The 12,718-nt window shown below is 44.0% G+C and overlaps 1 protein-coding gene across 5 annotated transcripts in view; it reads left to right on the top strand.

Annotated features, from left to right (window-relative positions):
* The first annotated feature begins 7,932 nt into the window (after positions 1 to 7,932).
* LOC121680632 (netrin-G2) overlaps positions 7,933 to 12,718 on the top strand; it is a 34,015-nt gene continuing 29,229 nt past the window's right edge. For 2 of the 5 annotated variants that reach the window (XM_042060091.1, XM_042060090.1), the window contains exons 1-2: positions 7,987 to 8,339; positions 9,008 to 9,691. In XM_042060091.1, the coding sequence (XP_041916025.1) occupies positions 9,458 to 9,691 (234 nt within the window). In that variant the 5' untranslated portion in view covers positions 7,987 to 8,339; positions 9,008 to 9,457. Of the gene's footprint in view, positions 8,340 to 9,007; positions 9,692 to 12,718 lie in introns of all 5 variants that reach the window. The other 3 variants (XM_042060087.1, XM_042060088.1, XM_042060089.1) reach the window with 3 other exon arrangements.

Genomic DNA, 12,718 nt, shown 5'->3' with positions numbered 1-12,718 from the left:
CACAGGTTAAAGACTTGAGACAGGTAAGGTATTGTAAAAATTGTCAAGTCAGGGCTGCCAGATAAGCTCAAGCTGTGGTGTTTGCAGTTTGGTTTATTGCCTCGGCTAATGTGGCCATTGACAGTTTATGAAGTTCCTCTGTCAAAGGTAGAGAGGTTGGAAAAAATGATCAACTCCTTTGTCAGAAAATGGCTCGGAGTCCCACGCTGCTTAAGCAGTGTAGCCTTGTATGGGAAGGGCATTGTAGAGTTGCCAATATCTAGTCTGACAGAGGAATTTAAGTGTGCTAAGGCTAGATTGGAAATGACTCTTACTCAGTCCAAGGACCCAGTGGTGAGGAAAGTTGCACCCACAGTTAATGCAGGGAGGAAGTGGAACCCAGAGCAGGCAGTTAAGCAAGCTGAATCAGCATTGAAGCATAGGGATATAATGGGCCATGTGCAGCACGGGCGGGGGGGTCTAGGGGTGGGCATGAGTAAACCCTTGTGGAGTAAGGCTTCTGCAGGAGAAAAGAGGAAAATGGTAGTGGAGGAAATGCATAGACAGGAGGAGGCTGTAAGATGTACTAAGGCAGTGTCGCAGGCAAAACAAGGGCAGTGGGTGAACTGGGAAGGGGTGGAAAAAAGACGGATTAAATGGAAAGATCTATGGGGCATGGAAGCTGGTAAGATCAGATTTATGTTAGGTGCTACATACAGTATGATGTGCTCCCATCTCCCAAGAATTTAAGTCAATGGTTTGGTGAGGATGATAAATGCATACTTTGCTCGTGTGTGGGCAGTCTCCACCATATCCTATCAGGGTGCAAGGTATTTCTCACCCAGGGGCGGTATACGTGGCGTCATAACCAGGTATTGAAATGTGTGGCAGCGGCAATAGAGGATAAAAGGAGAGAAGTCAATTCATTAGCAGCTAGTAAAGGGGTAAGGCAAATTAACTTTGTACATCAGGGGGATAAACCTTGTTCCGCGAAGGCCAGGTGTAAAACCGGCCAGTTGAAAAATGGGGCGGGCTGGGAAATGAAGGTTGATCTTGGCCAGCAGATGGCGGTACCTCAACATATAGTGAGTACTAAACTACGACCCGACGGAATTCTATGGTCGGATTCAGAGAAGATAGTTTACTTCACTTGAACTCACTGTTCCTTGGGAAGACAGAGTGGAAGTGGCCAATGAGCTGAAGAGAGCTAAATACACTGAAATAGCAGAGGAGGCAGCCAAGCAAGGTTGGAGTGCACGATTAAGGCCTATTGAAATCGGTGCACGTGGGTTTGTGGCCAGATCTGCTATTGGCTTGCTGTCTGAATTGGGCATTTGTGGTCGAAGTCTAAGGCAGGTGGTTAGTAACATGTCTTTAGCAGCAGAACGGGCAAGCGAATGGTTGTGGGTAAGGAGAAGTTACCCTTCCTGGGGCGCAAGCTAAGGTAAGCTAACTGGATCATTACAGTGCATGAAAATGCACTGTTCTGTTATCCGAAGTCTTCTTCTTCTTCTTCTTCTTCCCACCAAATTTCTGCGTCTAATTCAGCTTCAACCGTTTAACGTAGAAACTTCATTCAAACTTTGTAACGTACAGTAGGTCTTGAAAAGGAGATTTGAGGAATGTATTTTTCACTTTTGTAAACTTTATACTTTGAGATTAATAAAAAACAAGCTTATTTTTCCCCATAGACTTTGTATGGGGACTATGACATCATAATGGGCTAATTAACTTGATTTGCACCTGTATCAACTTCCAGCTGCTCAACTAGGTCCCATCAAAAAGCTAGTTAAACTGATTGCACCTGTATCAACTGCTTTCTGCTCAATTAGGCCAACTCTCTCTGTGTATCTCCATTCTACAAGGATATAAGGCACATTCCATCCAACTTTCTATCCATTCATCCTCTTCAAACCATTCACTCATCTACCCATTAAACTATCCCATCAACATCCATTAAACAATCTGCCTATCAACATCCATTCAACTTTCTGTCTGTCAACATCCATTACACTATCTACATTTAACTTTTAAACTATATAATCTGTCTCAGGCTTTAAACATACAATCTGGCTCTACAGATCCTGTTCAACTATTTCCTCTGCCCACAACTGTTTCAAAATAAATGTCCTCACTACAATAATTCACTATTAAATCATTTAACTATTTAAACTACTCAACTATTTATCTGTTCAGCCATTTCAACTGTCAGTTGTTATCAACTATGACTTCTGCCAACTGTTTCAAATAAAAGTTTGTTTTGCATTTTATGTTAATATACAGTATGTTTATATTTTCATGCACTGGTAATTTCCTCGAAATTACATTTTCTAGTTTTGTTTTGTGATTGCGATGGGGCCTAAGCTAACTGGCTAAGCTAACTGGCTAATTTGTTTTGTGTAACTTCTTTTGTTTGTGATGGGCTGTGCCTAGGTTGATGGTTGGTTGGCCAAGGTTCTTATGGCTATGGTTCAGTCCACATCAACGGGACGGACCAACCTAGCCAACCTTGACCATGCCTGGGCTGTATTTTGGGTATTGGATATTTCAATGTGGTAATATGGTGGCAGCATGGAGGGGAGTGTCTCCAGGACGCTGGTTTCACTGTTAAGCCTTCATGAGGTGTCGTGGGCCTAACATCGGTGAATGAGGGTGCCCACTTGATAACCCCAGTGGCATGCCGCATACTATACTGTATACTGCTGTTGGATGGGCCATTTGTATTGTGTTTGTGACCATTTGTTGGCGGATTTGTGGGTAGTGTGCTTTTTTAAAGTTAAACTTGAGCAGGGGCTTCTGAATGTGTTTTTACCTTGGATTTTGGCACAAGGGATTTTAACATCTAATCCTGTGTATTAATGTAATGAAAATTCCCAAATGTTTCTACAAAAGATCAAATTTACTGGACCTTTCCACCCCTACATTGTCATTGTTTCCCTAGAATGAGGCCAATCACCCAGTATAATTGGCAGTTGATGAATGATTCCACATGGTCCCACCCTTGACCTCTTTTCCTGCTTCTCTCAGACATACTCACATACATGCAAAAATACACAAGAAATCACACACACAGAATGTGACTTAAATACACAGCCATACACACAAACACTAAAATATGTGGCTAAAATACAAGACAACACAGAAATACAAAGGCATGCAGATATTCTCAATACTCACAAACATAACACACAATGTGGCTGCTAATTCCCAGTAAATTACTCCTCTGGTGCTAATTAGCGGCTGGCGGGGGCTGAGTCTCATTTGGCTGACCGAACCTGAAGCTGCTGGAGCTCATCTTGCTGCTAATGAGCACCGCTCATTTATGCGAGTGTCTGCGTGCACACTCTGAGCATGTGTTTAAGAAAGAGATAGAGGAAATATACACACACACACACACACACACACACACACATAGCTGGAGTATATTGTTATTGTACAAAAAAAACTAAGATCATAAACTGGGCAAGGGAGATACAGTACAGTCCTTGAGTGTCCTAAAGGTGCCCTGCTGACCAATGGCAGAAGCCAAAGTGAGTGGGAAAACATAAAACACACACACACACACACACACATACACAAAGTGTGTCCGAGAGAGAGGGGTACATGGCCGCTTAGATCTGTTTCAAAAAAGCACATAACATGATGTTATTTCATTATTTGTTATGTATGCCTAGTAGAGAAACAGTATGCCTTTGTTCTGCAAGGTTAAAGAGCAAACACAAAATACCCACATACTATCAACACAAAGGCAGAGCACCTCCCCATCCCCATCCACACACAGCCACTCTCTAAAAGATACTGTAAATACACAACCAAGCGTAAACACACTAACACTAAACAGAGAACCGACCTATCACCAGCTGCTAATAAGATCACCAGGAGCACAACACATAAGGCCACTGTTGACCTTAATATTATTTGTACATTACAGCTGCACTGACAGACCTGTGCGTGTATGGTGTGTGTGTGTGTGTGTGTGTGTGTGTGTGTGTGTGCGCACATATGTATGTGTGTTTGTGTAGGGGGCAAGGTTAACAATTAAGTGCTATTGTCATGTTTACAAAAAAAGGACACATGATGTGACATCTCTGCGAGAGAGGAAGGACACCAACACACCATAGCCATGTTAGTGGCGCAAAAAAAGTATTATTACATTTAAATGTGTATGCAACATGGATTATATGTAATAATCCATGTTATATACAGTGTGTACATGTTCAAAAATGATAAACAAATACACTGCCTGCAAATTCCATCCTAGTAACCCATGGGAATCATTGACTTTAATATTATTCTGATCCAGCTTCACAAACAGATGAAACTTGTTAGAGCCAAGAATGTGTTTTTTGAAAGGAGCAAGAGGCAATCTTTGTCGCAACCCCCTCAAATCAGATCAAGTTCAGTGCTCTGTCTTTCCCCATTCACCCCCCTCTCCCTGGTGTTGTTCTTTTTATTTTCAAAGATGCCTTCTTTTTTCATAGTGACTGAACTTCAGACCTTCAGTGTGCCAAGAGAGCACATAAACACACAGTCTGCCAACTGTACGAGGACACTGTGTCCTTCATCAAATTGTTTGCAAGGGAGTAAGAGGGAGAGGAGAGAATGGGAAAGAGAGAGAGAGAGAGAGAGAGAGAGAGAGAGAGAGAAGAAATAACAGAATCAGATGTCATGATGGTAATTCTTCACAAGCCTCACAACCCTCTTCACAAGCTTATACAGAAAGATGCTCGTGTGATAAAACATTACAGTAGCAATTTCCACATTAACATGTGCAAAGAGAAAAATGAAGTCAAAATCAATAGTGATTAAAAAAAATACATTGCTATTCTGGCAACCCAGTCTAGAATGAAGAATCTAGCATCACACTGGCAGCTTAGACGCAAATGCATTATCTCAGTCATACGTCAAGCTGCCTGTAGGAACGTGGTGACTGATGAATATGTGGGTGTGGGTATGCAGAGTATTTGTGTTGCATGCTTGTGAGTCTGAATCTAGTTTCACAGAAATGTGCATGCAAGATTGTGTGTGTTTGAGTGAGAGAGCAAGAGAGGGAGAGAGTCTTTATCTGTGTGTGTGTATGTGTGTACAGTATGTGTGTGTGTGTGTGTGTATGCATGTGTGCGTGTGCGTGTGTGTGTGTGTGTGTGTGTGTGTTTGTATTTGTGTATGTGTGTATGTGCGTGCACCTTGGAGATTTGGGCCTTAGAGGTTCAGCTGAGACCCACCAAGGACAAACTATTGATTGGTGCTACACTACTGGCAGCACTTTCATCAAATGACCTCAAGAATCGCCTCCAGGTGCAGCATGAGGAAGATGTAGAGATTTTTCTTTTCAAGAAATAAGTGAATGACATAACAGTTTACAAACTGGTTAACTTCCAGTTAACCTTCTGAACCCTTCCCCGTTAGGTTTGCATCAGAGAACAACTGTGTGTATATGTGCTCTCTTGGCACACTGAAGGTCTGAGGTTCAGTTACTTTGATAAAAGAAGACATCTTTGAAAATAAAAAGAACACTGGGGGGGGGGGGGGGATCCTAGTTTTGTACCGGTTACCAGGGGGTACCTGTGCGCTCTTGTTTTGGATTCACTGAGCGCAGCTCAGTAACTTATCCCGGATGTTCAGTAACTTATCCCTGGGGTCCGTTGCACAAAAGCATAATTAAGACATCCGGGATAAGTTACTGAGCTGCGCTCAATGAATCCAAAACAAGAGCGTACAGGCTTAATTGGTTGCACAACAAGCAAGCCAGGATGAGCAGACACGGATTCATCAAGCCAGGTGAAACCTATCCCGGATAAGTGCGCGCTCACGGCTCCCTCAAATAGACCCCGCCACCGATCACAGATTCACTGATTCACCATGGCAACTAGAGCGGCTTCATTGCTTCTTCTACGATGTGAAGTAGGTAGATAGCCTTCTCACAACAGCAACAAACAGCAACACCTCTGTTTGGGAGAATATTGCAACTAGTTCCGCGACCACCACGTGTGAAATGGTTAGGCACTCCCGTGACGTCACATTGTCGCATGACAGGTCGGGAATGGCGAGTATGTAAAAGTTAATTAATGATCACAAACGTTTAAATAATGACAGTGGGTCTAGGTATATGTGATAACAATGTGTAGTGGGCAGTGGAATAACTATTGGTTTCCGTTTGTGGTGACTGCTGAATGAGTTAAGGGATGAGATTAAATAGATCCTGGAACTTAGCCTGGTCTGGAGCAGGCTAGCTCCACAGAATAAATCGGCATGGTGATTTATACCATAACATATCCTGCTGCCCCCTATCCCGCTTTTGTGCAACTGGATCACGGATAAATTGAGCCAGGATAACCAAGATATCCCGGCTTAATCCCTTATCCTAGTTTTGTGCAACGGGCCCCAGGACGGAAAGATCATTGGACATAAACAACATCAACTCTCACACCTGTATTCACAGATTTTATTAAAAAAGGCATTACAAGTTTATCAAGATCCAACTCATCCCCTCCACTGTGCTTTCCAGCTGCTGCCATCAGGACGTAGACTTGCAGTCCCAATGGCAAGGAAGAATGCTTACAAGCGGTCATTCATTCCATCAGCCGTGACCATCCTTAACAAAGAACTGCCCATAGTCAGATAAATGTATGCGGTTAGGCATTTTATGTATTTTACTCAGTATTATTTATATCTTTTAACTCTTCTCTGGAGTAAACTGGACTGATTTCATAGTTTTTACCTATATATTATGTTTATCTATTTATTGTGCATAGTGTTGTCTGTGATGTGTGTGTGCTTCTTGTACTGTATGTCTTTATGCCACTGTCAAAGACAATTTTCCATTTTATGTAAGTTTTATGGACATTAAAGAAGTCTATAAGCATATACTGTACTCTTTTGATCCCGTGAGGGAAATTTGGTCTCTGCATTTATCCCAATCCGTGAATTAGTGAAACACACTCAGCACACAGTGAGGTGAAGCACACACTAATCCCAGCGCAGTGAGCTGCCTGCAACAGCGGCGCTCAGGGAGCAATGAGGGGTTAGGTGCCTTTCTCAAGGGCACTTCAGCCGTGCCTACTGGTCGGAGCTCGAACCGGCAACCCTCCGGTTACAAGTCCGAAGCACTAACCAGTAGGCCACGGCTGCCTAAGTCTAAGTCTAAGTCTAAACATCAGCAAAGCTCTCTCTGACCTGCCAACAGACTCTGGCTCACACAACGGAAATGGTACAGTTCTGCCAAATGTGTGTTTGTGGAGGGATGGTTGGTTGAAAGCAATTCAGGTTCACTGATGCACTGTACAGATTATTTTATTAGAACACAAATAATGCCAATTACAAAATTGGCAAAATCAATCATTCTTGTCTAAGATAAAAGTAGCAAGCACACACACACAAATGCAATCAACTTTCTCAAGTCTCATTAAAACAAATGTAGCCCAACTAAACATAGCATATTTGCTGCCAACTGTGCCACTGGCTATGTTTCAGATATTAAAAATGGGCTTATCTCAAGGAAGGTTGCGGTATTGGCGATGGTCCACCACAGATTCTGCTGTGACATACACTTTACAGGACGTCCCAACATGAGGAGGCAAGTCTGGACTCTTGTCTCTCATGCCGTTCCTCAGTGCACTGGTCAGTTGGTCAGGCGGCTGAGGATCGCGCCAAAGAGAAGAAGCAGCGCATGCTGGGCTCGAGCCCACAGATAAAAAGCTCAGAGTGATTGAAAGTGATAGAGAAGGGGATTGTACACTGTGCGTATGACAGCGAGAGACCGAAAGAGAGAGGGGAGAGAAAGGGAGGGAGGGAGGGAGAGAGAGAGAAAGAGAGGCATTAGTGCTTGTGTGTTGGGCAGAGAGAGAGAATTAGTGTGAGAGAAAGAGAGCGCATTAGTGTGCGTGTGTGTGTGTGTGTGTGTGTGTGCGCGCGCGTGTGTGCGTGTATGTGGGGAGGGGAGGGGAGGGGGGGGGATTTTCCATGTGGCTTTTTTCTTGCTGCCCTTGAGCATCCAGGGCATAGCCGCGCGCCTGCAGAAGTGAGCTGAAGTGCAAGAGGTGCAGCACTTACGCGTCGCTTGAAGTATTTTTCTGACTTTCGATGAAGCTTCAGCACTTGACTTTTAAATGCTCCTTCTTTTGATTACTGTTTTCAGAACCAGGGCGCTGTCCCGCCGCCGCCTGTCGAGCGGCCAGTGACAGTGAGAATACCTGGAATGAAAAGTCAACAGCGGATAACAGAAAAGACGCCAACTCCTTTGAAGGCAGTGACTCAACGTTACTGAGAAAGAGGCTTTTCAGCACTGTTTTATCGGGCTCTGATTCACTGGAATATTTATACATATACACTTCTCTGCAAGTTCGTTCCGGATGACTTAGGTGAGTATACCGTCTCTTCACGCAGGGCGTTGGCGCGAGATATTTGAAAAGTGAAAACATTTACATTTTTACACTTTATGCACACAACAAGCTATGAAATCGTCTTCTGTGCAGTTGAGATAAGCTACCTACAAAATGTAGTTTCACATTTAGTGGTTCTACTGGCGATTTAGAAGTCTTCACTGTGTTGCATACTTTTAATTGCAGTCTTGATGATGGATGCAGAGAGGGAGAGAGAGAGAGAGTGTGTGTGTGTGTGTGTGTGTGCGTGTGTGTGTGTTTGAACGTGCAGTTTCACTGAGGCTGTGGTGGTAGTTCAAATCTGTAGGCTAAGCTTGCATTGGTGTCATGTCCTCCCTCTGATCATTCATGATGCCGATGTCAGCAGTGGGCCCTGCCTGCTGAAATCACTCATCTACAGATGAGAGACACATGGGAAATATTCGTCTGAAGTTTGAAGTCGCACTCCGGGTCCTAAAGCAAGCTCTGTTCCTCAGTATCAGTGTGTGTGTGTGTGTGTGTGTGAACCTGCCTGTCTGTTTGTGGCCATCACTTCCCCTGTTCAGACAAGTATGTAAAAGTTTATTTTGATTTCCGGGGTGTATCTGTGCCTACCCTTATGTAACCCAGCACTACCTTCTCTCATGTTGCTGTGCTCGCTGTTGCAGGACTGCAGTGACTGGGTGTGTTTGCAGCACTGTGACTGATGGGTCTGCATGGGAGAGCTTTCCACGTGGGCCCAGGGATTGCTCTGACGTTCCCAGTGGAGACCGTGCACTGAGGGCTGAGTGCTTTCCTGTTCTTCCCGCCCTTGACATTCATTCAGGGGACTGGCAAGCCTGAGGGGGGATATGGAGCGAAGATTTTTTCCTGTAGCTCAGAGTGCGTGACATGCGAGCCCAGCATGTCCATCAGAAGCCCATGGACTTCAGCGTCGGTGTGGTCACTCCTCCACGCGTTCACACGTGCTGAGAATACAGTTTCTGGATGTTTCCGCGAGACAGTCGGTTTGATTTGGTCCCACTAGGAACTTGGACCCGATCCAGTCCCCGCACGGCCGTCCCCTGCGCACCCTTCCGCCCCTCCACCGCGCCTCCTTTTCGCCCGCTCCCCTTGCCATGCACGTGCGGGCCGGGACTGGGCCGCTGCTTGTCCTGCTGCTGCTGCACGTGGTCACCCGCGCCCTGGGCCAGTACGACCTGTGCAAGTCGCTGGTGAACACGGACGACGGCGCAGTATGGGAGGAGTACGCGTGCCAGCCCAAGAGCAGCTCCATGAAGGACTTCATGCGCATCCGCGTCGAGCCCCTCGGCGTGACGTGCGGGAACCCGCCCGAGCGCTTCTGCACGCTGGTGAGTCTGCCCACTGGCTGGGTGCACTTCTACATCAGGCCTGCTTGTACAACATCAGGACAGACACACACACAAACCAACACACATGCATACATACACACACACACACACACACACACACATACACACACACACACACACACACACACATACATAAAGAGATTCCTCAGTGTCAGTTTCACATACACACATACACACACACATACACACACACACAAACACAAACACAAACACAAACAACACACACACACACACACACACACACACACACACACACACACACACACACAAACACACACACTGATTTGTGAACACTAGTAATTAGGAACAGCATAGAGCTGGAGAATGCTTTTTGAGTGCATCTTGGTTATTACAGAAAGAGTCTGAGCACCAGTCTGCTGGAAATTTGGGGTCTTATCATTCTCTTTGTAAAGGCTCTTTTTCAAAAAAAATAAAATAAATAAAAACATTGGCACAATATTCAAGTTCAACAAAGATATGGAAATGCCCACATTTATACTGCCTGGAAAGGGATGTACAGCCATATCAGTTTTTCCCTAAATAAGTGTTTTTCTTTGCACATATTTTATTTAAATTCCTTAGAGGGTGTAGAGAAGTGCCTTGGCTTTTGGCCCCTAGCATTGCAGCTTGCAGCTATCTTTATGCATGATTTTTTGAATTTGAGTCTTATTATGGACGACATGGATGGATGAAGTTCTTCCAGTACTGTGGGCAAAGTGGCGTAAGGCCTCTGTACAGCTGCCAGTGTGCATGCATATAGCCCACTCAGAAATCAGGATGGTGACACCAGTCTCTCAAAAAGCATTAAGAAACAGCATGCAGGTGTTTGTTCTCAGTAGTTGAGGGGAATAAAGGTTGTGATATGTTTTCCAGACTTTAGATGCTGAGGATGCTGAAATCAGATTTAAAAAAAGTGAGAGTGAATAGGAATGAATTCTGAAGAAGTAGCAACCAGATGATGAAAGGGATTTTCTGTGCTGAGGGCCTGGGCTGAGTGTCACGGAGGGTTGTGTCAGATTTTGACTCTGTCTATTAAAATTCAGCAGATGCTGGTTGCCGAGCAGGGAGGTTGTGAACCAGAAGAGAGCACTGGCAGTGGTGCCAAGCCTGGGCTACTCTGCACCACCATCACTATTAGTTTTGCAACCTCCTGAAATCCCAAACACTTTCTCCTCTCACCCTCCTACTCGTTTCCCATTTATCTCCGTTCTTTTCCATTGCGATCTCTAAGCGCTTGCCAGTGTGATGTATTGAATGGCTGGTTGGTATGAGAGCGGCCAGCTTAAGAGAGTGTTACTATTCCATTACGGTTAAAAGCGCATGCCCGGCAGGGCCCCTCCCCCAGCCCCCTTATTACACGTGCTGGGTTAGCAGCAAAGCCTCTGACGTAATGATGGATAAAGCCCTCAAAAAATGTAGCTGTAATAAATGGTGACCTCATCTGATGGTTACATAATTATTCTTTTTGGCAAGAGATAAATCTGGATGAAGTGTTGAGTTATGATACTCACTAATGGCTCTTTATCAGTAGGAAAAAGCGAACAAACAAACAAGCCAGCGAACAAACAAACAAGTGCACAAACAACTGCACATTTGGTGCATGAGCTGACATCTTGGATAATATTGTTTGTTAAAATGGATGGGGGATCACAAATCACTGGAACAGACCGTTTTCTTTGGACTGTTTTGTCCCTGATTTGGGTAGTGTCTCAGAGACACTGAAGAGCTGGATCATAACTCCCATCCTTTTTTAGTAGCACAGCACAGTATGGACACAGAAAAGCTCCCTTGGCTTTCTAGCGCTGCATACAAATTATGTAAAAAGGTGCCAAGAAGTTCAAGCTGAACATCGATCAAGGATCGATCACGGGGAGGTAAAGCAGAGCTCTAGCAAAGCACATACATATGTAATATTGAGCTGACTGCACCTATATCACTTGGCCAAACACTCATTGATACAGGATATCCTCCTGTGTTCAAACTCTCCAGTTGCTTGGCTCAAGTCAAAGTAAAGCGAATTGTATAACAATGCAAAATCTATTTGCTAATTTGATACCCTGAGCAAGATAAGCAGTAAGGAGTTTTTCATTCAAATATACTGTATTTGTTTTTATGAAAATCGATTTTCTCTTTAAATTCCATCACTGAAAAATGATCTGACATAGGCTATTTCCAATGTCTCTAAACTTTATCCAGCTGCTGCTATAGGCAGCAAATATAAGCAAGATCTGGTGTCAAAAGTGATGGAGCCATATAGATCCATAAGCATCTATAGAGGCTTAGGCCTACTGCACAATGTTTAAACTAATGATATTGGTAATGCCAGAGTAGGCCTGATAACTGCACTATACCCTTTCTATACTATTCTCTGTTACTATCAAATGATTAATAGGCCTACTATCAAACCAGATAAAAATCCAGAGGGAAAATTGGAAACAAAACAAAGTCATAAACTTTTTTTGTTATTTGTAGTTTATAGGGGTTGAAAAATCGTAGATTGGGTTTTATGTGAAAAAATGGGATCCAGAATCCATAATGTTGTTCAAGTCATTTAAATTAGGATCCATAATGTTGTTCAGGTCATCATTAGGCGTTAAGTTACGGAGTGCACAACCCTCTGCTTTGCTTGTGAGATAGAAATACATGTACTGCTGGACTCTAGTTCCTTTGACTCATCAGGGAGGGTGCAGCACTCTGCGAGCAAGGTCATGGCGTAGGTTCAGTACCCTGGAAACACTTACTGTGGAGATATAGGCTTTTACTTGACAGGATGTTCCACTGGATAAAGTGTTTGTTAAGTGACTTTATGTCAACAAAAGAATTATGGCTCTGAAATGCTGTTATGGACTAATACTCTGAGCACATGTGTCTGATGCATTATGAAGAGGACATTCCCAGTATAAATGCCATGACATATTGATGCGAACACACACACACAGAGTCATGTGTTGGGTGAGAGAGTGTTCTAGAGCCATTGTAATTGTTGTCTCAGCAATGGGATTCCAG

The sequence above is a fragment of the Alosa sapidissima genome, chromosome 13, assembly GCF_018492685.1.
Source record: "Alosa sapidissima isolate fAloSap1 chromosome 13, fAloSap1.pri, whole genome shotgun sequence".
Lineage (NCBI taxonomy): Eukaryota > Metazoa > Chordata > Actinopteri > Clupeiformes > Clupeidae > Alosa > Alosa sapidissima.
Note: the sequence above shows the minus strand (reverse complement) of the source record. Positions and strands in the feature narration are given on the sequence as shown.